Here is a 27,166-nt window from a genome sequence, read left to right as displayed (position 1 = left end):
AATTCATTGCCTTTAGGAAGCTACAAATAGTTATCGAAACTAAGCTCCCGATATGTCTGGAAAGATGTATATATTAGCGCGTACTACTGGGAATTTATTTATGGCAATAAGACCTATTTTGAATGCTAAAACTATACAAGAAAGAGTTTTTGATCGATCAGGGGAGATATGCAAGATGGAGTTAGTATGAGACGCAAGAAAAACAAATTGGTCAGCAAACGTACTGGATTGGAAGAAGTAATTACGAAAATAAAAAGGAGGTGGGCCGGACATGTACCTTGCCGAATGTATAGCAGATTGACCAAGAAAGTTGTTTCCACTATACCCAGAAGTAAGAACAGACATGAAATTAACCTAATGGAAGAGGTAGGTGACATTACAATATAAGCAGGAACAACATGATTACATACAGCTGAAGACAGTAAGGCCTTGATCCAGCAGCCGCTAAAATCGTGTCGAGGTTTATTGTTTTATCTTCTACCTTTTTCAAGATAGGTGAAAGCAGTTAAACTGAACCACGTACTAATGAGCAATATCCTCATTTGAATGGGTTGCCCCTGTGTTTATCAAAACATGATCTTAGCGAGTGCAGTATCATATAGGGACTTATTTTTCTACTTGTTTAGGGAGCCAAATTCTGTGATTGTATATTCCACTGAATGAGGATTTTTGGGTCATTCTCTATTTAAGTTCAGCTTTTTAGATCGGCGTCATGTGCTTCGAAAGCAAGATAGTGGAAGCTTTTATACTAACTTGTGTTCACGTAGTAGCTTCCAGCAGCGATTTTGTCCCTTTTGATCGGACCAAGCTATTTTGAAGACTTAACTGTTCAAAGCAAACGTAAGCTACTATATAGGCAGCAAAAGAAGGGAAAAAATGTACTACAGGTTTCATTTCATGAGATAGTTTATCAATTACTGCACTGTTCATTCCTCTTCTAGAATTGAGTATGTTCACTTCTTTTAGTAACAAGAAGGTGGTATTAAATTAACCGATGTTGTTCAATAACAGCATAGAATTTATATTCATAATTTTATTAAAATCCTTACTGCGACAAAAGGCAGCTTTTAGTTATGGACAGCATGTTACTACGATAAAGAGTCTACACTTCTACTGTACTTGTGACGAATATAACTGGCACAAAGGAATTACAGAAACTGGCTGCGAGCGGGCAGATTTAAGTCAATGGGGAAATTTGAAAATTTGTGCTGGACCGAAATTCGAAACCGTGTCTCCTGTTTACTAGGCAGATGCGCTGACCACTGACCTATTCGGACACAGCGATCATCGCAGTTGGACGGACTACCCTAGCACGCCTCCCAAATTCTCAACTTACCCAGACAACTAACGCTGTGTCCCTTGTCCATTATCCTCATTACTCTGGCATTTCGCCGATTCCCGTAAGAGTTAGAGCGTCGTTTGCATCCCCACTGAAGAGATCATTAACCGACCTCGCCTTAATCATTTATTTTTGGTGTCTGCTCTTTCGGACATGTCCTAAAGAACAGACAACACATATATATGAATATAATTTATCACGGTATATTGATAATTTTTACTTATGGACCGTCTGACAGCAACTGAATAAAACACAATTTCAGTGTATATGCGTTTCGCCTTTATTTTCTGCAAGGCACAGTCAGTGGCCTGGAATATGTACATATGTTTGCTATTTAATTTACATTTTTGTCACTGTACCTATAGGTTATAAACAATTCTGGTAGTTGGTATTTCCTATTAAGTAGTAATGTTTTGAACTGCACTTACAAGTTGCATGGACAATTTCTTACATATTACGCTCCTGTTGCAGTTTTGGTGGTGTTCTTCTTCTTATGAATGCCAATTTGCGCTTTTTTTAAAAATTTTCCACAGCACTATGAAATGAACGCTTGTTTCAATGCAATGTTTTAGTTTCTGTTGCCGACTGTCAAATGTTTTTGCCGAAGATCGAATGTTATTGCCAAACTTTCGAGTGTAATTACTGAAGTATCTGTGAATCTGTGATCTGTTCGTGTACACGTGTGTGTGTGTGTGTGTGTGTGTGTGTGTGTGTGTGTGTGTGTGTGTGTGTCCACCATCCACCAACCAAATTCCATCGAAAACGTTTCGGCGGATTAGTCGCGAAAACATGACAGCAGAGTTACTTTCACATTTAGACTGTTAGTAGGGGTAAGCCTTTCAATTGCTGTATCTTTTTTCCCGTGGTCCACCGAGATGAAATAAAGCGTATAGGAGCTCCAAGCTATGCCGAAGTTACATGCGAAAATCCCATGAAAATTCGTATAGTAGTTTTGGCGAAGTGTATTCATATAGACGGACACGTCGGTGTTACAGGTTATTAGCATCTACGAGCGACTAATTGCTAAACGGAAATGTAGAATCGCATCAAAAAATTCTCAAAAACACAGACAGAAACGATCTTAGCGTCGCAATCCAAGCACTCGATAGGTTCATCTTAGCTGTCTACGACGTCAGCTGCGAAATTCAGCTTCCTGTAAAAGACGTTGCTAGCACCATTTTGTGTGCCACCGAAGTAAATAGCGCGAGAAAACGGGGCATTGTGTTCTCGGAACTGTTTCTGTCATTACCACTAAGGTCGTAACAGGAAGCGGAGAGAGACTCAGCCGCGCATTCGATTCAGCTTTCTGTGGAAGAAACAGAGCTGACAATGGCTGCCATTCGACACCGCCGTCCTCGCCTGAGGTTGCGGGGTGAACGACACAACTGTGTTAACTGTACCTGTTCATTTGGGAAGCTCAGCCAGGAAACTAACTAGTACCGCAGCAGTGTCAGAGTTTGGGCGTGCACTGTTACTTCTCGCTACTGCAATCGGGGGGCAAGAACTGAGTGTCCGAGATGCCGAACACTCATAGGGCCCTTCCAAATCTTCACCGCAGTTGACAGGTTGCAATTACTCGCGTATTTCGGCTAATAGACACTATTACTCATAAAAACATCCTCTTTGACGGTTTGTAAGACCGAGTAGATAAATTTAGCGCAACTCGGGGCTCTAAACTTAACTTCCTGCGCTACAAACTGGTAAAATTATTTATTTCACTCTTCTGTGTGTTTCTGTTGTGAAAGCGATACTAGTTTAGTGCGACTCCCGTAATTACCGCATCTATTTCTATTCCGCGAACCACCAACCTCACCGATCTATTCGCGAATGACGCACGCTAAGTACGCCTGTGTGTAAGCCTCAAAATCAGGTCTAATTTCTCCATGACGATCATTTTGTGAAATGTTTTTGAGGAGAAGTTAGTATGTCGCCGGACTCTTCTTAGAACAAACGCTCTAGGAATTTCAGTAACAAAATTCTCCATGATACAAAATGTCTCTCCTGTGGCATTTACCACGAGAATTCGATGAGTAGAGGAAACCGGGTGAATACCGACACCCTAAGGACTTTTTCGTTATGTTCTAGAATATGTCACTTCTATGGAAAAATTCATGGCACCTTGTGTGACCCAGCAATGTTAGACCAGAAAAATGATGATCTTTGGAGCTATATACACATTTTCTCAAGTATGCAATCTGTCGATTTTACTCCGAGCACCTGAGTCTTACAGGGTAATACAAACAGTATGAAAAATTTTTAACATGGCTACACGTTCAGAGACCGTGAACAGTTACGATTAAAAGAAAACAGCCCTCGGTCACTAATTTTTAACGAAGTAACCGTGTTTCGACACTACTAGGAGTGTCTTCCTCATAATTTAATGGACCATTCTTTGTTTTAAATTCTAAGGAAGACACTCCTAGCAGTGTCGAAACCCGGCTAATTCGTTAAAAATTAGTCACCACGGCTGTTTTCTTTTAATCGCAAACAGTATGAAATACAGATAGAATAAAATTCCTGTGTTAAGAAACATTTCAGTATCTCAACTGTTACGGCGTCAAGTCATGGCCGGCACGCCAGTCGGAACGACAAAGAAGAGAGGGCTGTGAGGATTGACCGACCTCCCTCCCAGGACAAGGCGACAGCAGCGGCTCCTATGTGAAGAGGATATAAGCGCCGCGCCCGCCTGGTGACGCTCCACTTTGATACGAGCGTCAACGTTAGCGACGCATCGTAGCACCGATCATTCGGTATAAGTACAGACTTGTGGTTGTCTATTGTGAGGAAGATTGATTATTTCGTATGTCGCCCCCTTGCTTGCGCACCATCTTACAAAGTTAAGTTTTGTACTTGTCTTATTGTAATAAAGCTCGTTAATACTAGTCGTTTGTTTGTCTAGCGAATCGAGTAGGCAGGATTCCTAGACACAACATTAACAAGTAGCAAAATACATATACAGCATATTTTTCGAGAACTGTGTTTCAGTCGGAAAAAACAATCAGCTCAGATTTACTGAAACCTAGAACTGTGTTGATGCTTGTTGCTGATGGTTTTCTTGAGTTTATTTTAGGATTTCTATTTATAAAACCAGATACCTAGTCTTCTCCAGCCATTTTAGTAATTTTATTTAAATTACGATTAAGACCTAGTACTTCGGCAAGGTCGTAGGCAATTCGCTTCAACTCAGCCATCGAAATGCCACACAATAATTGTACCAATGTAGTTTAGTAATTGTTGTTCAAGAGTAAAAACAGATCTTCTAGCAAGCAAGATTGTCTGATTTTAGTTGATCATAAAATGTAATTTTTGTATGTTTAGCTCCTTTGATACGCTGTTCAGTGAGCTCCCTGATTTAACCAAGCTTAATGCATTTTTAGCTCTTCTTCAATTCCTTTAGTCCTATGTGATTTTCTTTTTCGTGCCCTCGCCATCCGAAATTAGATATAAGACCTTACTAAACAAATTTTTTTCTTAAGTTTGAAGACTGGGGAAATATCGACTTCCTGTAGACATTGCCCTATATCTGTCTGTGGGTATTACCCCATCACACATAATTGTGGAGACCAAATTTTAATGACTTTGCTAATGCTCTGAAAGTTATAAAACCCATGTTAACAGATGCACTAGTTAAACAAGTACTGAAACGCTTGCCTCAGTTCAAACTTAACCAAAAATAACATCGAAATTTAATTTAGCGCCGCAAAAAGACAAGAACTCGTCGCCTCTGCACCACTACCTACCACTGACCATAGCGCTACTCAGCTGAGAAAGCTATGCTGTCGGTATTCCTCCGATGTCCCTATTTCTTTGATGCCGACGCGCTTACTAAATAAACCTGTGACGAAATGCACCACTCTTATTTGGATCTTGCCCCTCTTATTAATCCTACCTGGTACAAGTCCCAGATCAACAAGGACTACCCGAGTCAGTGTTACATGCGCTCGGGGAATTTAAATGTCTTAGTTCTCGTGATACTACGTTGCGTAATTTTAGAGAACCTATATTCGAGGAATAGCATCTCATTAGGCCGAAAGCGAAGGTATACGGAGAATACGACAGAAAATCTTTAATACTTGTACGAATTACCCTGCGCCACCCGCCGTACGACGACTTGCAGAATATACACGCAGATGTAAAAATGATCGAACAAGCGACATGGTTTGCATTTAAATACGAATCTTCCAATGAAACTCAATCTGGCATCTGATCTTCCTAAGACTAGTTTCGTGTGGTCACTGGATTTTAAGTCGCTCCGGAAGCATTCTCGGAGATGTTTTGCGGTTGCTACAGCTCCAAATGACTTATAAGCAATAGCATAATGGAATATATACACAGAAGAGCCGACATAACTACTTGTTTAATAGCTTATTGTTCCACCTTTGAAACGCAATGCAGCAACAATTGTGCGTTGTACGGACTCGACTAGACCTTTGTAGGTTTCCGAAGGTTTTTGACTACGGATCTCTACGCACAGGTCACGCAGTTCACGCACATTAAAGGACGGTGGTGTGTAGGTGCGGAGTTGGCGCCCCAGATATGTTCAACCGGGCTAAAGTCGTCAGGCTCTGAGCACTATACGATTTAACTTCTGAGGTCATCAGTCCCCTAGAACTTAGAACTACTTAAACCTAACTAACCTAAGGAGAACACACACATCCATGCCCGAGGCAGGATTCGAACCTACGCTGTTCCAGACTGTAGCGCCTAGAACCGCTCGGCCATAAAGTCGTCAGATTAGGCAGGTATTACACTAACAAATTTCTTTGTCCAATACCTCTGTCAAAATCTTTGACAAAGAAATTCGATGGTTTAATAGGGAACTTTGTCAAATGTCGTCAAATATTTGATAAAATCTAGGGTCTCGCTGTAGATTTGATCGAAGAAGTCGCTTGTCTTCTGTTCACTGCTATGTGACATGTTACCACGTTCTGCAGCGTTCTGTCATCTGTAGTGTTTTTATAAACATTGCCGGTAAATACAATTGGTGTGTACCGAAAACTACAAAATTAATAGAAATGTATGAAGCTGATGAGGCGCTTTACAACGTGAGGCACCCTGAATACAAAACGAGATTAAGACGATTGGCGACCTGACCTAACCTAACTCTCTCCTGTAGCAAGGAATCTGAGTGTTATAGTGAGCCTGTTTTCTGCAGATATAGCTGTTTTTGAGTGAGTATTGTGCTTTGTGATATGAGGATACACTTCGCTTCACTGAGCACATACAGAAATATATGCTCATCCATTCTTAAGTAATTGATGTACGATTAGACGTCCTCCATTATATGCTCACGTAACTGCTGCGGTTAATAACAAGTAGTTGTTGTCAGCCATCTTGAACTTGACAAAAAATATGATGACAGTGTAATATTCCTTTTTAGCGCCACGTCAAAGATCTTTGTCAAATATATTTGACGAATATTTGATCACATCTTTGATCACATCTTTGACAAAGAAATTTGATCGTCTAATACCGGCCTTAATGCCCTGACCAAGACATCAACGTGAGTTAACTATCGTGCCCCTCAAACCACTGCACCACGATGCTGATTCTGGAGTTGTGACACTGGCAGTTATTCTGCTGGATGGCGCCATCGCAGTAGAGGAAGAAATCCAGCATGAAGGGATGCAAGTGGACTGCAATAATATTTACATAACCCACTGTTGTCATGGATTACCGCCTCAGGTCTCACAGAAGCCAAGATCAATGACCCCCGTAACATACTGCCATCACCGGCCTGCGTCCGTCGCGCTGTCCATTTTTCGAGCCTGTATGACGCCGTACCCGTAGGCGACAGTCCAAATAGGGTAACATGAAACGTGTTTCATCCTATCACGCGACACGTTTCCATTGATCCATGGCCCAATCTCCAAGATCACGTGTCCACTGCAATCGTAATTGGCGCTGTCATTGGGTCAATATGGGAACATGTAGGAGACATTAGCTGAGGAGTTCCACGTCCAAGCACGTGCGCTGAGCGGTGTTTTCCGAGGCACTTATCAGTACCAGTTGTTTAGTCCGTCGTCAGACATGCCACACATCGACACCTCCCCTCCCTTACAGAGCAGGCAAGCCTCTGATCTCAATGTTCTGTGACGAGGCGTGTGCATCCCAACACCTCGTCCCCTGCTCATAGTTTCACCATCCTTCAACCACTTCCAGTCGATCCTCAAGACAGTAGCACGCGAACAGCCGATCTGCATCCCCGTTTCCGAAATGCGCCCTAGCAGGCTCAAGACCGTAACAATCTGCTCTTTGTCAAGGCCGCTTAAGTCAGTAATTACCGTCACAAGTTTTTTGTTCCAGTCTTTTATCACAATATCAATTCTTTTGGCGATGACCGGTTTCAGCCCGTAATGACCATCCTCGGATGTTTTCTATACCATGTCCTAAAGTGATAAGGCCATAATGGCATCATCAAAATATATAAATATGAGGGTAATCCTAAAAGTAAGGTCTATTTTTTATAAGTACATAGACCAGTTTATTTCTACAATGGTTTACATCAGTTTACAGCTTGAACATTTAGCTATTTTTCGACATAATCAACGTTTCTATCGATGCATTTTTGTATGCCCATGTCATACCAGTTCGCCGCCATGCTGCTCAGAAAGTTATGAACCACTTCTTTCACCTCGTCGTCGGACCTGAATCGCTTTCCAGCCAAATGTTCTTTTAACCTAGGAACATGTGATAGTCACTGGGCGCAAAGTCAGGACTATAGGGTGGGTGGGTGATTATGTTCCACTGAAACTGTTGCAGGAGAGCAACGGTTTGCCGAGCGATGTGTGGGCGAGCGTTGTCATGAAGAACGTGTACGCCCTTGCTCAACATTCCTCTTCTTCGGTTCTGAATTGCCCGTTTGAGTTTATTCAGAGTCTCACAGTACCTGTCACCGTTAATTGTGGTCCCAGCTATTCAGCTCCGAACGACGAGGTGAAAGAAGACGCTCATAACTTTCTGAACAGCATGGCGGCGAGCTGGTATGATATGGGCATACAAAAACTGCCACAGCGTCTACAAAAATACATCGACAGAAATGGTGGTTATGTCGAAAAATAGCTAAATGTTCAGGGTGTTAACTGGTGTAAATCATTGTAGAAGTAAACAGGTCCATATACATATAAAAAAGTAGGAGACCTTACTTTTGGGATTACCCTCCCATAGATCTAAAATAAGGTGTAGAATAGGCCACATCGTCCACACACTCATTATTACATTATTGAGATGCAATAATGATTGTGTGGACGATGTGGCCCATTCTACACCTTATTTTAGATCTACGTGACGATTTTGTGCTGATTATGTGTTTTGACGATGCCATTATGGCCTTATCATCTTAGGATATGGTGTAGAAAAGATCTGAGGATGGTCATTGCGGACTGAAGCCGGTCATCGTCAATAGAATTGATATTGTGATCAAAGGCTTGAATAAAAAAACATTTGACAGTATTGGATCACAGCTCGTATACGCAACTATGTCGCAGCTAGTGAAAGTAATTACCGTATTTGTGGTCCGTATGGTTGCTAGAATGATGCTCCGTTCGTCTCTGTCCCACTTGTATAGCGCGATTTTTTTTTTTTTTAAAGAAAGTTTACAAACTGACATGGCACGTCGGGCATACAACAAAGGTCAGTAATCACATAAAACTCCACGGGGCCACGAGAGGGCGTAGCTATATAGAAACGGGCGGAGCGCACAGAGACCAGCGCCATTCATGCCTCGAAGCATTGGGACTAACATGGCTAGCTACACGTAGCGCGAAATGGCTGAGGTGCGTTGGATTTATGGCGGGGCTAACTGCAGTCGACGAGAAGCCGTGTTTATTTATTCGCCACCCTGCATCACCGATTGTGCGGAGCCGGCTCTTGCCACGTGCACAAGCCGGATGCTGGTCACCAACGATCGACACAGACAGTTGTGGCCGGAGGAAGCGTTCTCGAAAGGGTGCAGCGTACACAACGAGTATCCTGCGCCACTGAAATCTCCCAACCCTCCGACTGGCGTATTGTACAGGACGAAAGACTGTATCTGTTTCACTTTCAACGCATCCAAGCATTGCGCATGGGATTTGCGAGATTATTTCTGTAGGGATCCGATACAGAGCGAATGTCCTCTTCACTATTAAGGCTGCGTTCTCAATGTGTGATGGACGTTCATAGCCTGCACACGTGGACGGATGTTAAACCATACGCTACACATACGCATGCCTCACAACGCAACTTTAACCGTAACTTGTGGGCTGGCATCGTCGGCGACTCTCTAATTGGGGCGTACATTCTCGCGGACTGACTTACGTCGCACGTGTCTCGTATTCCCGTGGGATGTTGTGCCGGACATGCTGATGCTACCTGTTCGTTGCCGCATTCGATTTCAGCACGACGCAGCCCCCGAGCATTCCAGCAGACAGGTGAGGGCACATCTGCAGGCAACCTTTCCCTGCCGCTGGATTGGTCCGATTGGTCACGATGGGCCAATCGCATAGCCGCCACAATCACGCGATAGGTTGTTTCCTGTGAGGGTATATGAAGGGCCTTGTGTACGAAACGCCAAAGGACCTAGGGACAGGATTGTTGCGGCAGCATGCCGTTTTCTCGACAGGCTGTTTTCGTGATACATCTTAGAGAGGGTGTGCGATTCACTGCAGCATAGATTATCAGCTGTGTCTCGATGCGTCAGGACAAAACTTCGAGCATCTCTCATAGCCGGCGTCCGATTGTAGTATGTGACTAAATAACTGCAACGCCATTTAGTAGCCCCGAAAGGCCTTCACGACCCCAGTTCCTACGTGATTACTCATTCTCGTTGTATGGACGATGTGCGATGTCAGTTTGTATTTTTTTTATTACCTTTTACACTTTCCTTACCGTGTCACACGCTCGCAACACCGCGAGGCGGCATTCAAGTCTCGCTGTTAGGAATGCTTGTAATGTTTTGGCTCATGAACGTATATACATCATGTACAGTATAGGCGCTGTAATATTTCCTAGCGGAAGTCTCAAAGTTAATTTTATATCTGAAGATTTAGTCCCCATTAAGAACGACGACTGGAGCTCTGCTGGGAATCTCACAAATCTAATCACGCAGTTAGTCTCGTATTCCTTAACATTCGTCATCAAATAACTAATGTGATACTACTGCCGTATGCTACCAACATTAATAGTCGTGGAACAGAATACTAACCACCAGATAGAAGAGGAGACGCCGAGTATACACGATGAACGAGAACACGGTATTCTTAGCATAGAGCAATGTTACATAATATTGTTACGAGTGTAATAATCCACTTAACACACAACAAATTACCACCGCCTTTTCGTTAGAAGATGTGGGAGACTGAAATAAAGCAGATTTCACGAGCGCTAATGTAGTATTTGGTGGTGTGTTACGGTCATAGGACCCTATTCTACACGTCACCTACTGTTTCCTTCACAAGCATCAAAGTGTGCAACGTGAACTTAGAAATGTCCTGCATAAGTTTTGGCGTGGGGTCAAGAATTGCCTCGCGTGTTCCTACATTTCTGCGGAATCCAAACTGATATTCCCCGGGGTCAGCTTCTACCAGTTTTTCCATTCTTGTGCAAAGAAGAATGGAGGGGGCACGAAAGGGAAGCAAGCAGTGGTTGAGAAGTGAGAGAGACAAGGTTTGTAGCCTATCCCCTTTGGTATTCAATCTGTACATTGAGCATGCAGTAAAGGAAACAAAAGAAAAATTTGGTGCAGGAACCTAGTTCAGTGATAAGAAATAAAAACTCTGAGGTTTGCCGGTGACTTTGTAATTTTCAGACAGCAAAGAACTTGAAAGGAACGGACAGTCTCCTGAAAGGAGGATGTAAAATGAACATTAAAAAAAGCGAAACAAGGGTAATGGAATGTAGTCGAGTTAAATAAGGTGATGCCGAGGGAATTACATTAGGAAACGAGATACTTAAAGTAGTTGATAAGTTCTGCTATTTGGGCAGCAAAGTAACTGATCATGGTCGAAGTAGAGAGGATATAAAAAGTAGACTGGCAATGGCAAGGAAAGCGTTTCTGAAGAAGAAAAATTTGTTAACATCGAGTATAATTTAAGTGTCAGGAAGGCTTTTCTGAAAATTTCTATGGAGTGTAGCCATGTACGAAAGTGCATCATGGGCAATAAACAGGTTAGACAAGAAGAGAATAGCGGCTTTTGAAATGTTATGCTACAAAGAATGCTGAAGATGACGTGGGTAGATCACATAACTAATGAAGTACTGAATAGAATTGGGAAACAAAGAAATTTGTGGCACAACTGACTAGAAGAAGGGATCGACTGGCAGGACACATTAAGAAACATCAAGGGATCACCAGTTTAGTACTGGGCGAGGGGGATGCGGGGGGTTAAAACTGTAGAGGGACACCAAGAGTTGTATACAGCAAGCAGAATCAGAAGGATATATGTTGCAATACTTACTCTGAGGTGATGAAGGTTGTACAGGATACAATAGCATGGAGAGCTGCATCGAACCAGTCTTTGGACTGAAGACAATAACGACATGTTGTGATCGGAATAGGTCGAAACAAATGAGATTTATTCAACGATTGGCAAGTATATGTATCGCTGCGAGGGGATGTCTGGAACTTTTCGTCCAATGGCACCGTAATTCTGCCTAATTTAGCAGCCACTAACAGACAAAGCACAAACCGTGTCAATTTCGTGTTTGGTAAGCGACGTTTCGTATTCCTCTGGTAACTGATATTAGCAACGAAACTAGCTGATACAAAAAAATCCCCGTTTCGCGCACAACGACGAATAGGGTGAGAGGTTGAAAAATCAATTTCAAGAGTATGGGCCTTGACACACACACACACACACACACACACACACACACACACACACTCACACACACACACACACACACAACATCGGATCTTTTGGGAGGTTATGCACTGTAGGCGACCAGGTCATTACTGCTTGGGGACTGATGACCACAGATGTTAAGTCCCATAGTGCTCAGAGCCATATGAACCATTACTGCTTCATTTTTTTTTTAAGGGGAATTAACGTTGCGCCGACGGTGAGGTCACTATAGACAGCAATAACCTCACGTTTTAATTTTAAAAAAGTTTGGGGGAGGGAGGATTTGTGATTTAAAGCATGTTGTACGTTAGTATGTTATGAAAGAAATTACTTGGCTTGTAACTGCAGTGCATGTTGCTAACGGGGCACATAAGTTCTGTATTCGTAATTCACTGTTGGCACTACACATCATCGCTGCTAACGGTCGCCAAAGCCAAGGCTTTCCATGGGATTGCCACAGGGTATAGCGTGATTCACAACTCCAAAGTCTCCAGTCAGCCACTGTTCAGTGACGTCCCTTTTGCACCATGTCAAGCGTCGCTTATTAGCACTGACTACAGAAATGTGTGGCCTACGAGGTACTGCACTGTAGCCCATTCTTTTTACCTTCTTTCAAACAGTCATTATGCTAGCTGGACTGCTGGTTGCACTTTGAAAGTCTAGAGTGATTCCTTCCGCTAATTTAATGCGATTTTTATAACCACCTTCCGCATAGCCTTCCCTAACGAAATCTGAACTGATACAATGATAGTGATGTAGTACCTCCACACGTAATTAAATTCAAGGTTGACTACATGCGCTATGGTTGCCCGTCAGTTAACCAGTAACAAGAAAAATTAGATATGGTTTCCTTACTACAGGTTTGCAATACCTGGCATACCTGTAACGTCAAACGCCAACATCCACTAACAAAGGAAGAGCAAATATACGCACTGAAAGACCCTTACGGAAGTGTAATTCATCCACAAACGAAGTAGAGAGAGGGGTAGAGAGAGAAATCATGCACATAATTTCCAAGGCAAATCGAGAGAGAGATATTTCGCCAACATGCGTGTAAGACGTACGTATACGGAGACGTACATAGCGTCAGACCTTGGGGCTAACGCCTGGGAATGGACTAGAAAGGGGGCAAAAGTGAACTGGTACACTAGGTATCTCCCATCACACACCATACGGCGGCTGCTGCAATGTACCTATGTAGATATCGACACGAATCAGGGTGATCATACGCTGCTTCATTTCGTTGTCTTCGATATTGCTCCGTACGCGCAATTCACGTCATTGGAAGAAGAGAAATTTCGCCGGTCTTAAAATTCCGAAAGAAATGTAGATTACACTGTAATTTCAATAGTTCCCCTGCTACACATCCGGCGTTGAGTAACTATAAAATCGATGAATTTATAGCCCATGCGGAGAGTCATTCAGATGAAGACAGGTTTATGCCGTTGCTGGGTAATTATCAAAATTGATACTCTTTGCGAATCGCAGCTGTATAATGCTAAAAATCTCCAATACAGCCTTCGGGTTTGTGCAGACACTATATACAAGAACATTAACACGGCCATTATCTCGTTATGATTGCCCCATCTTTATTTATACATTTAATACCTTTCTGCTGACTTTTATAACAAATAATTTAAAAAAAAGACACGCTATATCACTGAATGGATTCTCTGCCAGGGCTTGGCCGAACACCAGAATAATGGCAAACAAGAGAAAAATTTCTTGGTGTATTACAAGTTTTATTTGTCCACGATTTTTTTTTCTTACGTTCTTAGCCCAACAGAAGGTGACTTACGCTCGCAAGTGCTGTTGACACTTGCGCACAAAAGCAATTGATATGGTAGTGTCTATGATAAAACTTACTTAAAAAGTTAAATTCTCAAACACGATACAAGATGACAAACCACCTAGCAAACGCTATTTGGTTTCAGAGTGTGTGTGTATATATATATATATATATATATATATATATATATATATATATATATATATATAGATAGGTGCCGTATCACAAAATTTATCTGCATTGGCGTTATGATATAATAATGCATGCAAACTGCGTACAATAACTACCAAGCTCATATCGTACACACCGTGAATGATACTGGTATCGCCTGTCGAACGCTTCATGGTTGCTGTAGTTACGACTGCGTGTGTACAGACGCCGACGGCTAGCGAGCGCTCTTCAGGAGACGCTCCTGTACTGTTCCGCAGATTCCATGCGGTGTAGATCGGCCGTCCGTCCTCACCGGGTCGATTCGTATCGCGTCAGTCAGCGCTTCCCCGATGTCTGTCCCATCTACATTTCGCATTTTTGCTGTGACCTTTCGCTGTTTACACTATGACCATCACTAATACGACCTTTCTACAGCCACAGTCACTATTGTCGTTACCACGAATATTACTAATTATCGTAAAAGTGGAGACAACAACGAAGCGCGCACCCTTCATACTTCACAGAAGGGATGCACAGTAATCTGGATTAACGAGACACGACGAGAATAAATCTCCCTGTCAGTTACTACAGGAGAAAGCTAAACAATTAACAGTCTAACTCAAAATTCCTAAAATTCATTTCTCATTTGTGCCCAGTCATTGGGTCTATACACTTCGGTAAGACTTTCAATAATGAATTTTGGAAAAGGTGCTCATAGTTACTCCACCAACCATTCCTGTCTAGCATGACTTAATTAGTTTATTTATTCATCCAAGGATCGTCTCACACTTCGGCAAAATTTGACATCTCATCTTTATTCACTTAAATGTCAAGAGGGCATAACGGCATATTTTAACATTGTGTGTTGTTTTACAACAATACGTTTCTCAATTTAATATAGCGGATACCGCAAAACGTTTTGTTTCTTGGGCTGGGGGGAAACACGAAAAGCGAATCTTAAACCATGACTACATTACATCAAGAGCAGGTGTAGTAGGGAAATGTTTGCTCAATATGAGCCACGAACCATGCAATCTATTAAATAAAGTGACCCATTTCACATGAGCATGACGAGAGAAATCCTAACACATGAAGCCTAACATTTTCGTAAACGACAATGATCCATGCAGGTTACCTGATAGTCATTACTTTTCTTTCTGCCGATCAATATCTTTCAGCTGAGGCTATGTCGCTATGTTTACAACAACAGTTTTAAATCGGATACGGCTTTTTTTTCCCAAGGCAAGCTAACTATTAATTGGAATTCGTCTTAACTGGTTATCAATCCCGTGCATTCAGTGTTCGAGTTCCAAAACCCTACACACACTACATATTTTGTTGTTAACATGTATGAGGAGGCAACTTTGAATATGTTGTCGATAAGATAATTAGATACAGATGTTTGTAACAACGAAGCCTCTCACAGGGCTGATCATTTCTGGTATTACCACAGTATAACTACGCTATGGTAGGTCAAATATAATTGAAATGCATTAAAAGAAAATGCAGTGTTAGGATGCCACACACAGCTTTTATTTTGTCGAAATGCTCCATAAAATACACGTCTTTTCCTCCGGCAGTCTTCACAAGCTACACGTGACGTTGCAGACCGCCACTTACCTCAGTCGCCTGGCCAAACACTAAACACAAATTTTCACTACCGGTGAGTAATCACAAGCAAAATCCATCTGCACTCGCATCCACATTGGAAACTGAAAAATATATGGGAGAGTTGATGGTATCGTTTACAGCTGTACAGAAAGCGAGGAACCATTTGCTTCCTTCACGGGCGATTTGTTTACACCACCGCAATTTTTCCACTTGAAGACTATTATTGTTGATATGACAGACATCAATTACATTCGTTTTGGGGTATTCACTGTTTACCAGTTTCGGATTCTGACTGATTCTAGCTGTCAAATAAGTTAGGTGGATATTTTTTATCTGATGATAAAAATAAATCCTACGGGAAAAAGACAACTACAGCAACAACTACAATGAGAAACAGATAAGTACTCACGTAATTTACGGGATTCTCTAGCTTCTGGGGGCACGACACACTGGGCGACCCTACCTTTTACAACATGACAGGCGCTGCGGCATGGAAATTTGAGAGAGATCGCTTACTTTCAACGGTAAGAAAACTCGAATCATCAATTGCAGAAGATTTGCCGCCTGTACTAAAGGTCACGCGCCTTTGCGAGCGAATGCTGAAGCGGTATTATCACGACGAACACAACCGCATTCCGAAACACGAAAAACCGAAAACTTCACAAGCGTGTAGCGATCGTGCCAGCCAACAAGCGTTTAAGTAATCGATGCCTCAAATCCTGCAAGCGGACGTGACGTCACGTGTTGTTGGTGTCTGTGCTGCCATCGCGCGGTAGCCTATGGAACGACTTCACCTCTGTTTCTAAGTTGCCGATTAGATGGCGATGTGGTGCAATGTCCACGATTTTGTTGTCGGAGAACGATGACAGCAGTGAAAGGAGGCGATCTTAAATCTTTATTCTAAAGCTGAATACTGCTGATATGTCTTGCTTAAGCTTCTCTCATTTGAGTCTTTTTGCTATGTGATGGCCAAACTGGTTCCACTGCAGGCGCAGGTTGCAGCTGTATATTAGGCCCAACAGTTCACGCAATGCTGACCGACGGTTGCCGAAAAAAGTCATAGATAGATAGCAGCTCTTCAACGATGCCGGCAACCATCAGTGAGCATTACGTGATCTATTGGGCCTAATATGCGAATAACGGAAACGAAATATGCTTTCTTTGTATAGCCGCCAACAGCCCTTCTTCATTGGGACAAGTGAGATAAAAATACATCTAATAAATAAAATCTATTGCTCTTAAGGCGTATTTATTTTCTGCTAGTCATTTACTTATTGTGATGTTCATTTGTCATAGTTTGTACCTAAGGAATAAAGAAAGCATAGATAAATAACCATCCTGCAATAGTGCCAGTGGTGTCCGTTATCAGCAACATCGATCAGCATCGCGTGAATCGCACCAGAAACTTTTAAAACAAATTGCTGCCAAAATGCTTCAGGCAAGACAACCGTATTTGCATCATCACCTTGACACAGAAGTTAAGTTTGCTACCGAACAAGTTATTGCTATGGTAGCGCAGTGGTTGACATACTGAATTCTCATTACAGTGAAACGCAGTTCCAGTCGACGTGCAAATGTCAGGTAGTTTCTTATGCAATACCACGGTTTATTCCTTCTCCCAATCTAGCTAATGCCCCCATCTTTTGATGTCGAAACGTTAAAACTAATGTTATTTTCTACACTTAAATTGTCCCACCCATTAACAATTGCTAACGAACTCACTGCCGAAAAGGAGTTTCGTTCGTAGCATAACAAAGATCAAATTAAAGCAGTATTAGTTACCAACGTAACCAGAAATCACAGTAGGTCTACTACAATGGATATTATACCACAGACTTCATTCCTTCAAAAAATAAATTAATACGAAACTGAAAGCTATCTTGCAATATCGCAAAGATGGTGCAATATTCATAAATATGCAGGGGAGAAAATTTATTCAGAATCACACATAAGACATTTAATTACATTGGTAATCAACATGGTATACATTTAATTACACTGGTAAGCAACATAGCATACTTTGTAGTCTTATGTTGGATTTTTTTTGAAGTGTAGAGTAAAGAGTTGTGTGGGAAGAATTACTAACAAATGAAACAAAGTACCAAATAAAAATTGATGAAGTACTGCGAACAAAGAAATTAAGAAGTAATCACTGTTGCTCCTCCTTTTCCTAACTCCGTTAAGATTCCTGTCATTTCTCATATCTTTACTCTGTCTCCTTGTTTCTTCTATCTCATTCCTGGATTATCCTTTCTTTAGTACCCAGTCCCTCCTAATTCAACCACACAAAAATTCTCAAGCTGTTTATTACACTTCTATAATGTTATCTATCACCACATGCTAACTTCCATTCCAGAATATTTTTGTATTCAGTGTGACTTTACAATATGTTTTTAGGAACTTGGTCATAACTTTAAGTCTCTACAGGTGAATCATAAGTTCTTTACTATCTTAAACATGACAGTCCAGTTGTTATATTTCAAGCAAAAAAAGTCTACTATGTACCAATGAGTAGTTGTGACAAAAATCAAACATTACCACTTACATCATTTGCCCATTTCCATGGGTGAAACTGACTTCCATAAATTCTCAACAGTATCAAGCCACCACTCTCAAGTCATTCTTACGCTACCTAAATTATATGATCCCAGCTTCTTCTAAAGATACACAGACCTAACCATCCTGGTTGTCAGGTGTTTGGTGGTTTCGAAACTCCTAATAAATGTGCTTTGCTTGGATAAACATTTGGTACATACTATCTGAAAACTTGACATGTTAGAGACACTAGTCATTTCTTGGATCATGTAAAATCTGTGGCTTGCCCCATCTAGCTAGTCAACATTGATGCCATCTCCCTGTGTGCCAATATTCCCAACATACATGAATTGTTTGTCCCTGTACAGACCCAGTCAATATCTACGAGGAATGAATAATCTGAGATCCTTTCTTCTGATCTTGGTCAATCCAATATGAATAGATAAAAATTTCATCTTTGAGTAGAATACAAACAAAACAGGAGATACAAATGCAAGGCTTCACAGCAATATGTACTGATATAAATTCACTTGAGCTTCAAGCCATTTCACATTGTTAAAATCTGTGGATTTTAAACCACTTGACATGTCTGGAAGCTTGAGAGAACTTTATCAAAATGGCGGATACAGCCAAAATAATCTGGGTGCTACCTCCTCCACTCTTAACTCAACCCTTCTGTAAATGACTTAAAATGGACCTTCCTAGTGTCCAGTATTATTAGCACTTTATCCGATTTGGACGATTGACAAAAATATCAACTATGGAGCTGAAGAGCCAACAGTAGCCAACTCAATTTTTACAGGTTAATTTTACTTACCCCTTTTTTCCTTTTGTCCCATTTTCCTCAATATTGGTCTGCAGCAACACGCTACTGCACTACGCACCAAAACCAACAACAGACACTGGTACTGCACTGTCAGTTTTCATATGAGTTACAATTCCTGCACCTCTAAAACATCACAATTTGTGGTAAATATGCCACTTTGAACAAAGATTCCATGCACAAACACACAGCCTGTCATACGACAGACTTATCTTTTCACAATCATTGCACTAACCCTGTTAATAAGCAAGTTTACATTGCTGTCTTAACCAGTCCTAAAACTATTTCGCCCCATAAAAAAATAATGAAGAGGTGTACCTCTCATGGCATACAGGGTGATTTTTTCCACTGTGTACAAACTCTAGGGACTGATCGATGAGAGGATACAGAACAAAAAAGCTCATATGAACTTATGTCCAGATATTCATGGTTTCCAAGCTAGAGACCATTTATTCAATCATACATTGCTACAGTGACTGTGGTGTAATACGTGCTGTACCATGCAGCCAAAGTTACAGTACATGTTGAAATTGATTGCCATATGCCTCAATGCATGTTCTGTGTCTCGCGTTCACTTCGGCCAGACTACATCTGATCAGTGTCAAAGGCAGCATGAATGAGCCAGTGTCTCCATGGGCTCTACATACATGTTCCTTTTGAGATGACCCTATAACTAGAATCGCACAGATCAAGATCCGGCGAACAAGCAGGCCATACAATTGGACCCTTCATCCGATTCATCAGCCAGCGAAGACACAATTGAGATGCGCCTGGCTTTAATGGTTAAGTGGGCTGGAGCACCAGCACGTAGCAGCCACATAACTTTTCGAATCATCAAAGGCACTTCTTCCAGCACGGGAGGTAAAGTCACCCACAAAAAAATGCCAATAGTTCCAGCCTGTCTGGCAGCATGGATAGAAGACTGGTCCCAAAATACGGTCGCCATTTATCCCGGCTCATGCATTCCAGCTGCACTGATGCTGATGTTTCGCTGTCACCATACTATGGGGGTTCTGCATACTATCCCACAGATGACTGTTATGAAAGTTGAAGATATCACTCCACGTAAAGGTGGCTTCATTTGTGAACGGGATGGATGAGAAACCTGGAATCGTGGTTGCCTAGTGAAGAAACCAGTGACAAAATTGCTCCTGATGTGGAAAGTCTGTCACTAGAAAGCCCTGCACACGCTGTAAGTGATAAGGGTAGTAACAATTGTCATGGAGAATGTTCCACATGATTGTCTAGTTTACCCTGTGCTGGTGGAACAACTGCCCAGTACTGACATGGCAGTCACCTTCCACAGTGTTGATCACATTTTCCTCAGAGTCTGGTGTCCGTTTCAGGTATGTCCTTCACGATTTCCTGCTTCCTGAAATGACGCTGTCTCAGACAAATGGTGGAACACTGTTGAAAATGTTGAATGCTGTGGTTGTTGTTAGTGGGGATAGATCTCTTGATAAACCCATGCTGCCCACTGCCCATTGCCATTTGCCTTTCGGTAAATAAACACCATGTCGGCAAGCTCTGGATTCAAATACAGAACTGTTGTGTACAATGCTGTATTACATCTAATACAAGGTGAGTTAGCAAGAGAATTGAATTGGATACAATATTACCAATTACTATGGCAGGGGAGGGTGCTAGGACATGACATATGAGGAACAGTACCACCCTCTAGGAGGAAACCAAGGATAACACTGTATGACTGAATAAATGGTCTCTAGCATGGAAACTATGCATTTCCAGACATAAGTTTATTAGACCTTTTTTGTTCCGTATCCTCTCCTCAATCAATCCCTAGAGTTTGTACACACTGAAAGAAAACACCCTGGATAATCTCGGCCTGGTACTTATAAACGTTCCACACTTCAGGGCTGGTTTTGCTGATACTGTCCTAAAATACACCTCATTCAATTTAATATTCTCTGCACTACATCCAGAGCATCATTTCTTCATCCTCCCAATTTTCACAAGATTTGGTTAAACTTTCACCCTTCCTCAGGTGTTTCCTTACTTAGTGGTACCTACGTTAAAGAGTGCATGAACCTATCCTATGCAATCACCAGCTATCACTGATGATACCCACATCATTGTAAGAATCTGTTTCATGAAGTGGAGGTCCACCTAAGCAACCACCCATACAATTTACTAGATGACGTACACTGATGTCCAAAATTAAAGCAACAAACTACTTTTTCCCCATCCTGTGTCTAATTCACGATATAATCATTTTCAACTGTAAACAGATGCCCACATGACTGTGTTCTACATGGAAGATGGCATTCTAGTCAATGAACAACCATGTCAATGACAACATCAGGGCACCTATCAGATGGAATAGTGTTTGCCATCTAGTCCCACATCCACAATCTCTGTGTACACAGTCACAGACGGTGCAGTATGGCACAGAGAAGGCGGTGGAGGGCAGTAGGAAGAATGGAAGCAGGACCGTCACAAACTGGTGTGGCCGTATGGCTTAATGTGAATCGTTCTGTTGCTTCTTGTATGTGGTGACAGTTTATAGAGACCAAAATTGTATCCTTAAGATCAGGGCAGGGCCAACCACATGTGACACCTGAAAGAGAGGACCATTATTTGGTTGTAAGTGCATGACAGTACTGCCTCAGCACAGCATGGCAACTGGCATCTGACTTCAAGGCATCCACTGGATAAGTTGTATTAAGACAAACAGTGTACAGAAGACTTCAGCAAAGTGCCCTTTATTGTTGGAGACCTGCTGTATGTGTACCTCTGACACTTCTCAGAAGGGAATGTCTGGAGTGGAGTCGTCAACATACCACCTGGACAGTCGAACAGTGGGCCTCTTTCTTTTCACAGATGAGTTCAGATTTTGTCTGGTGAGTGACTCTGAACCGATTCACATCTGGATGGAACATGGAACAGGATTTCGGGACACAGACATTGTGGAAACAGACTGGTATCTAGGAGGACCCCTAATAGTGTGGGCAGGGATCACTCTATCATTTGAATACCTCTTCATGAAATTGTGTGGGTGAATCAGCAAAGTTTAGCTGCTGTCAGGTATCACGAAGAGATCTTGGGATGTCATGTGTGGTTGTTGTGAGGTGCACTGAGTGCAGACTTTGTAACAGTTGATAATGCTCACCCTCATAGAGCACGGATGGTTAATGCCTTCTTGGAAATGGAAGATATTACACGCATGGTGTTGCCTGCTCACTCTCCCGATTTGAATCCCATAGAGCATGTCTTGAATGCACTAGTCAAATGGGATGCATCATGTTAGAATCCACCAACCACTCTCCGAAATGCAGGAAGAATGGAAATTACTGCATTACTGCTTCAATACGAGACTGGTGACAGCAGTCACAGCATGCCCCGTCGTTGTCAGGCCTGAGGTGGTCACCCCCCATATGGAGCACGTTAACCAGTTGTCACAATGTGTGTGCAAATCTTTTAAGTTAGAAAAAATGAAAAACATTTTTGTCAACCATTAGGCACATTGCAGCCGTTTACATTCTGTATTCTTCATGTTGTTTCTACTTTACTGTCATCCTTTTGAACTGTTTTGTGGAAAAATAAATGCAACCTTGAAAAGTTTCAGTTTGTTGCTTTAATTTTGGACACCAGTGTATATCTGCTCTGCAACACTACTGCCTACTATTCCACCACAAGAATCCTTGATTTTTCCTATCACTACCAATCCTTCAGAGCACAAGGGAAAAAAGGTGAAAAAGCAATGGACAATCAAGTATACAAAAGACCCTGGAGAAAAACTACAAAAGGCAATAATAAGGGTGTTTAGTGGAAGTTAAGATCTGATAGGTAATATTGCTGACATCTCCATTTCTCTAACCACGTTTTGTAGTTTTTGCCACGTTTAGATTCTCTTGTATATTCCTTCCTCAATTACTTTTTCACTGTTACCTTCCCCATTTTCTTACAGTTTTTGTTTCATTGATACATCTAATCGTATTTTGTCTTTCACTCATCAGACTCTCCTACCTGCCTTCTCATGTTTCCAAAGATCCCCTTTGCTAGCATCTTACTGTGAATGACCTCCTACTCCCATGGAGTTCTACATATTTATGCCTTTGTCCTGGGTTTAATAATTCATGAACAATCCCACTTTCTTTAATGCTTTTACTGGATGAAGGGATCACTGACTCCAAAAGCTAGAGTTTAAAGGAAGGAAAGTTACAGTTTAACATCCTTTTGTGGAATAAGCTGAGGAGGAACATCAACTCTGTGTCAGACAAGGACGAATGACAGAATCATTTCCGATGTTGTAGAAGGAACCACCCTGTCCTGTTATTTGGCTGAAGATATTTAGATAAACATGGGAAATTTCAATTAGTATGTCTGAATGGAGTAAATATGACTCCAGCTCACTGTTACAAGCCACATTAGAAAGAAAAGATGATTAAGATTTAATGTTTCACTGATGATGAGGTCATTAGATATACAGCACAAGTTTGGATATTGGGAGTAAATCAACATAGTTCTTTTTTTAAAAGAATCATCCCTGCATTTACCTCAAGTGATTTAGGGAAACCATGAAAAAGCTACATCTAGATATTGATCTGAGCTATCATCCTCTTGAATGTGACTCCACTGTCTTATCACTGTGTCACGTCACTTGGTAGGCCACGTTAGGGAAAGCTAGTTTGTGCTTTCTGACCTGATGTGATGATAATTTAAGTGCAATGAGAAATTCAAAAATTTACTTATTCCTGCACGACAAAGATAAACACAACACTAACTTTTATTTTTATTTTGGCTCTGTTACATAACCTTTTTCAACTTAATTTTTTCCTTGTTTGCTGAAACTGAAGAACAACTATCAATTCTAGTGGCTACATTCTAAAATCAGATCTGAGGACTGTGGCATAACTTACTAGTCAAGATACAAACTGTACTGTGACAAATGAGGGCTAGCACACTGTCATAGCAGTGAAGCTGGAGATTTCATGCCTGCCAAGGAAAATGTTTGTGATGCATTAGCCAGTACCAAATATCTATATGTATATGTCCTCTAGTTTTATAAGACACTCTGAGAGGCTGTTGGATTTATTTGGAGACAGTACCTTTTGAATGGCAGATTCTGATCTACATTACAGAAAAGTGTTAACGTGCAAATTTGTGTATAGTCCTGCAATCTGCATAACTTGATTTCTACAGCAATGAAAAATGCAGTTGAGTATGCTGCTAAAGACTATAATGTGACTTTATTAGCAGGAAAACAAATTCAGCTGAGACATATGATCAGAAGATGCCAATGAATAAAATGAGTGTCACAGCCAGATGCATTAAATATATTCTTTTAAATGAAGAAAAAACAAAATGTTAGCTCAATAAATATTCACCCTGCACCAGAGTATGCACTGACTTGAAACTTTCTGGCAGCTTAAAACTGTATCCTGATGCAGCATCCAGTTTTCATCTGCCAGTAAGTTTCAAAATATTTGCAATTCAGAGTGATTGCTTCACTAATGCAGCTCCCACAAGAACAGAACTACAATTTGTAACCTGATTCACTAATTTTGGCATAGTCCTTAGATCTGACATAATTTTTATATGGGAACTAGTTAACTGTTTTTCAAGTTTTGTGATTTAATTGTTAAAATAAAAAGAACAAATATATTAAAATACATACAACAAAGTAAAAACGTTTATTTATAAATTTACACATGCAAATGAACCTTGATATGTATAAATGTAGTACAACTCATAGTTACATGTAAGCTACTGTTATGTCTCCCTATAAACTCATTATATAGTCAAGTTATGGATTACAAATATCTTCCTTACATTCAGCAACAGTGGTACAATTAAGTTTTTCAATCATTCATCTCTCTTCCCACACTAGAAACTTCAACTTCACTTCCTTTGACAGTACATGTTGAAAATTTTACATCTGTAGAAGTAGAATTACAATGGAAAATGGTTTATTACTATTTTTAAGGCTTTTATCATGGCTATGGTCCAATAAAAATACAGAAATTAAAAGTAATTTTAAGGAAATGATTTATCACCATCAGTGTGGACCGTACCCTTCAGTTACAAATATTTACAAAAACGGCTTATAAGCAAGATCATGAATAATATCACTGATTTACCAATATAAATACTTTTGGCAAGTGAGATCAAAGGCAATACTGGGAGAGAGAATAAGTGCCCCTAACTACAGATGTCCCAAGACACTTTGATGCAGAAATCAGCATGATAAAAATCATGCAGTTTCACAATTATGGAATCAAAGATTTCTACAGTACACACCAGGGAGAGAAAGAAGTAACTGTGAAGGTGAAAAAAATTGTAACCCCCCCCTCTCCCTCTCTCCCCCCACCCCCTCTCTCCACGACAATTCATTTGCCTCTTACATCTTACAGAAACAATTTCCAGTTCCCAAAACTATATTCTGTTCTAATTTTTGGCTTTATCATAGTGTTTTAAAGCAATTTTAATATACATCTTTTTAATATAGGCATACTTTAGACATAAATCAAAACATAAATTGTGTAATTCTTCATCAACAATCAATAATAAAATATTATCAGTTTTAACAGCAATAAAATACATTTAAAATTTAAACTGTTAAAGTAATAAATGTAAAAAATAGCAATGTCATTAACATTATTATTGGATGTCACACGCAAATACCATATGTAATCAACTCTAGTATTTGCTTATAACAGCAAAAAAAATCTACCCTCTTATAATAACTCAAAGGATGCAGACCAAAATATAATATACACTTGGTCTATGTATATCTGATAAGTCACTGAATTCCATTATGAGCAATATGATCTCTCTCTCTCTCTCTCTCCCCTCAATTATTTATTGCATCTGTCCGCTACAAATGGTAACTTTGTACTACATATGAATATATGAGAGCTAAATGTCAATATGTTTTCTCAAAATTAGCATTCACCAAAAACAGGGAGAGCACAATATCAGTGTGTCTTAAAGAAAGAACTTAGAAAACATAAAATGGAAACTTATTAAACTTATGGAGCATATCACAGCAATAAGTTTTATCACATCATGAGACCAGAAATGTTGGAGACATACAAAAATATGTTATTAATGTACATTATTTAATCTAGCAACAGTAAGTGAAATGCCTGCTTATCAGAGTAAACACCAAATGGGCACAAGAACATATAATTTGTAGATCCAAATTATGGTAGATCTCAGGTTACACAAGACCCATTCCATCTGCATACACTTCGGCCTTCTCCCCAATGTAAGTCAAAATTCACATTTTATTTTCTGAAGCAAATATAATGTGGCACTCTAATGTTACAACAGTATGTAGTATTGAAGTGCATGTTAACAATTATAAAATGAACCAAGCATGCTGATGAATTGCTGTGCTTTTAAACCTTAGCATGGTGCAATCAGATGCTTCACTGCTATGTTCATAATAAAACCAGTGCTAAGCTGTTTCACTGTCGGAATCGTCATCAGTGATAACTGTCTTCTTCTGAAGTTTCTTAGAGCCCGTTGCTGAAACAAACAACACATTCATTAAAATCATAACTGTAAAATCACAGTATTTTTGCTGTTTTATACTTGTTTTCTCTTCAACTATGGAAGCAAAATACAATTGTATTTTCTCTTTCTAGTTGTCAGCCAATCCATTACTTCCCAAGCTACTGATGGAACAAGTCATTTTAGTTGACGTCTGTAGCCAATGAATCTCACTATTATGTACTTTTATCAAAAGCATAAACAATATTCCAGTTTCAAGGAAGTGTGTGTGTGTGTGTGTGTGTGTGTGTGTGTGTGTGTGTGTGTGTGTGTGTGTGTGTTCCAGCATGCACATGAAGTGACTTACGGAAACATGAGAACATCAACTATATTAAAAACAAAGATTCCAAGACTTACCAAGCGGGAAAGCGCCGGCAGACAGGCACATGAACAAAACACATAAACACACACACAGAATTACGAGCTTTCGCAACTGGCAGTTGCTTCGTCAGGAAAGAGGGAAGGAGAGGGAAAAATGAAAGGATCTCACCCGCCTAATCCTTCACCTATACATCGACTCGGCCAATGAACACACCCGTCAACTCCTATCCCAAATCAAAGTCCTCAATCTTTCCTCT

General features: G+C 40.7%; 2 protein-coding genes across 3 annotated transcripts in view; both read right to left on the bottom strand.

The window, feature by feature from the left end:
* Positions 1 to 16,425, bottom strand: part of LOC126272209 (semaphorin-1A) — a 794,592-nt gene extending 778,167 nt beyond the window's left edge. Inside the window, exon 1 of one of the 2 annotated variants that reach the window (XM_049974894.1) lies at positions 16,122 to 16,425. The gene's annotated coding sequence lies outside the window, so the exon portion shown is untranslated. The remainder of the gene's footprint in view (positions 1 to 16,121) is intronic. The other variant, XM_049974893.1, reaches the window with a different exon arrangement.
* An 8,266-nt stretch (positions 16,426 to 24,691) lies between these two features.
* The window catches only part of LOC126273153 (fanconi-associated nuclease 1-like), a 160,815-nt gene continuing 158,340 nt past the window's right edge, over positions 24,692 to 27,166 (bottom strand). Inside the window, exon 15 of the mRNA XM_049976610.1 lies at positions 24,692 to 26,564. Within this exon, the coding sequence (XP_049832567.1) occupies positions 26,494 to 26,564 (71 nt within the window). The 3' untranslated portion in view covers positions 24,692 to 26,493. The remainder of the gene's footprint in view (positions 26,565 to 27,166) is intronic.

Source organism: Schistocerca gregaria, chromosome 5 (genome assembly GCF_023897955.1).
Source record: "Schistocerca gregaria isolate iqSchGreg1 chromosome 5, iqSchGreg1.2, whole genome shotgun sequence".
Lineage (NCBI taxonomy): Eukaryota > Metazoa > Arthropoda > Insecta > Orthoptera > Acrididae > Schistocerca > Schistocerca gregaria.
Note: the sequence above shows the minus strand (reverse complement) of the source record. Positions and strands in the feature narration are given on the sequence as shown.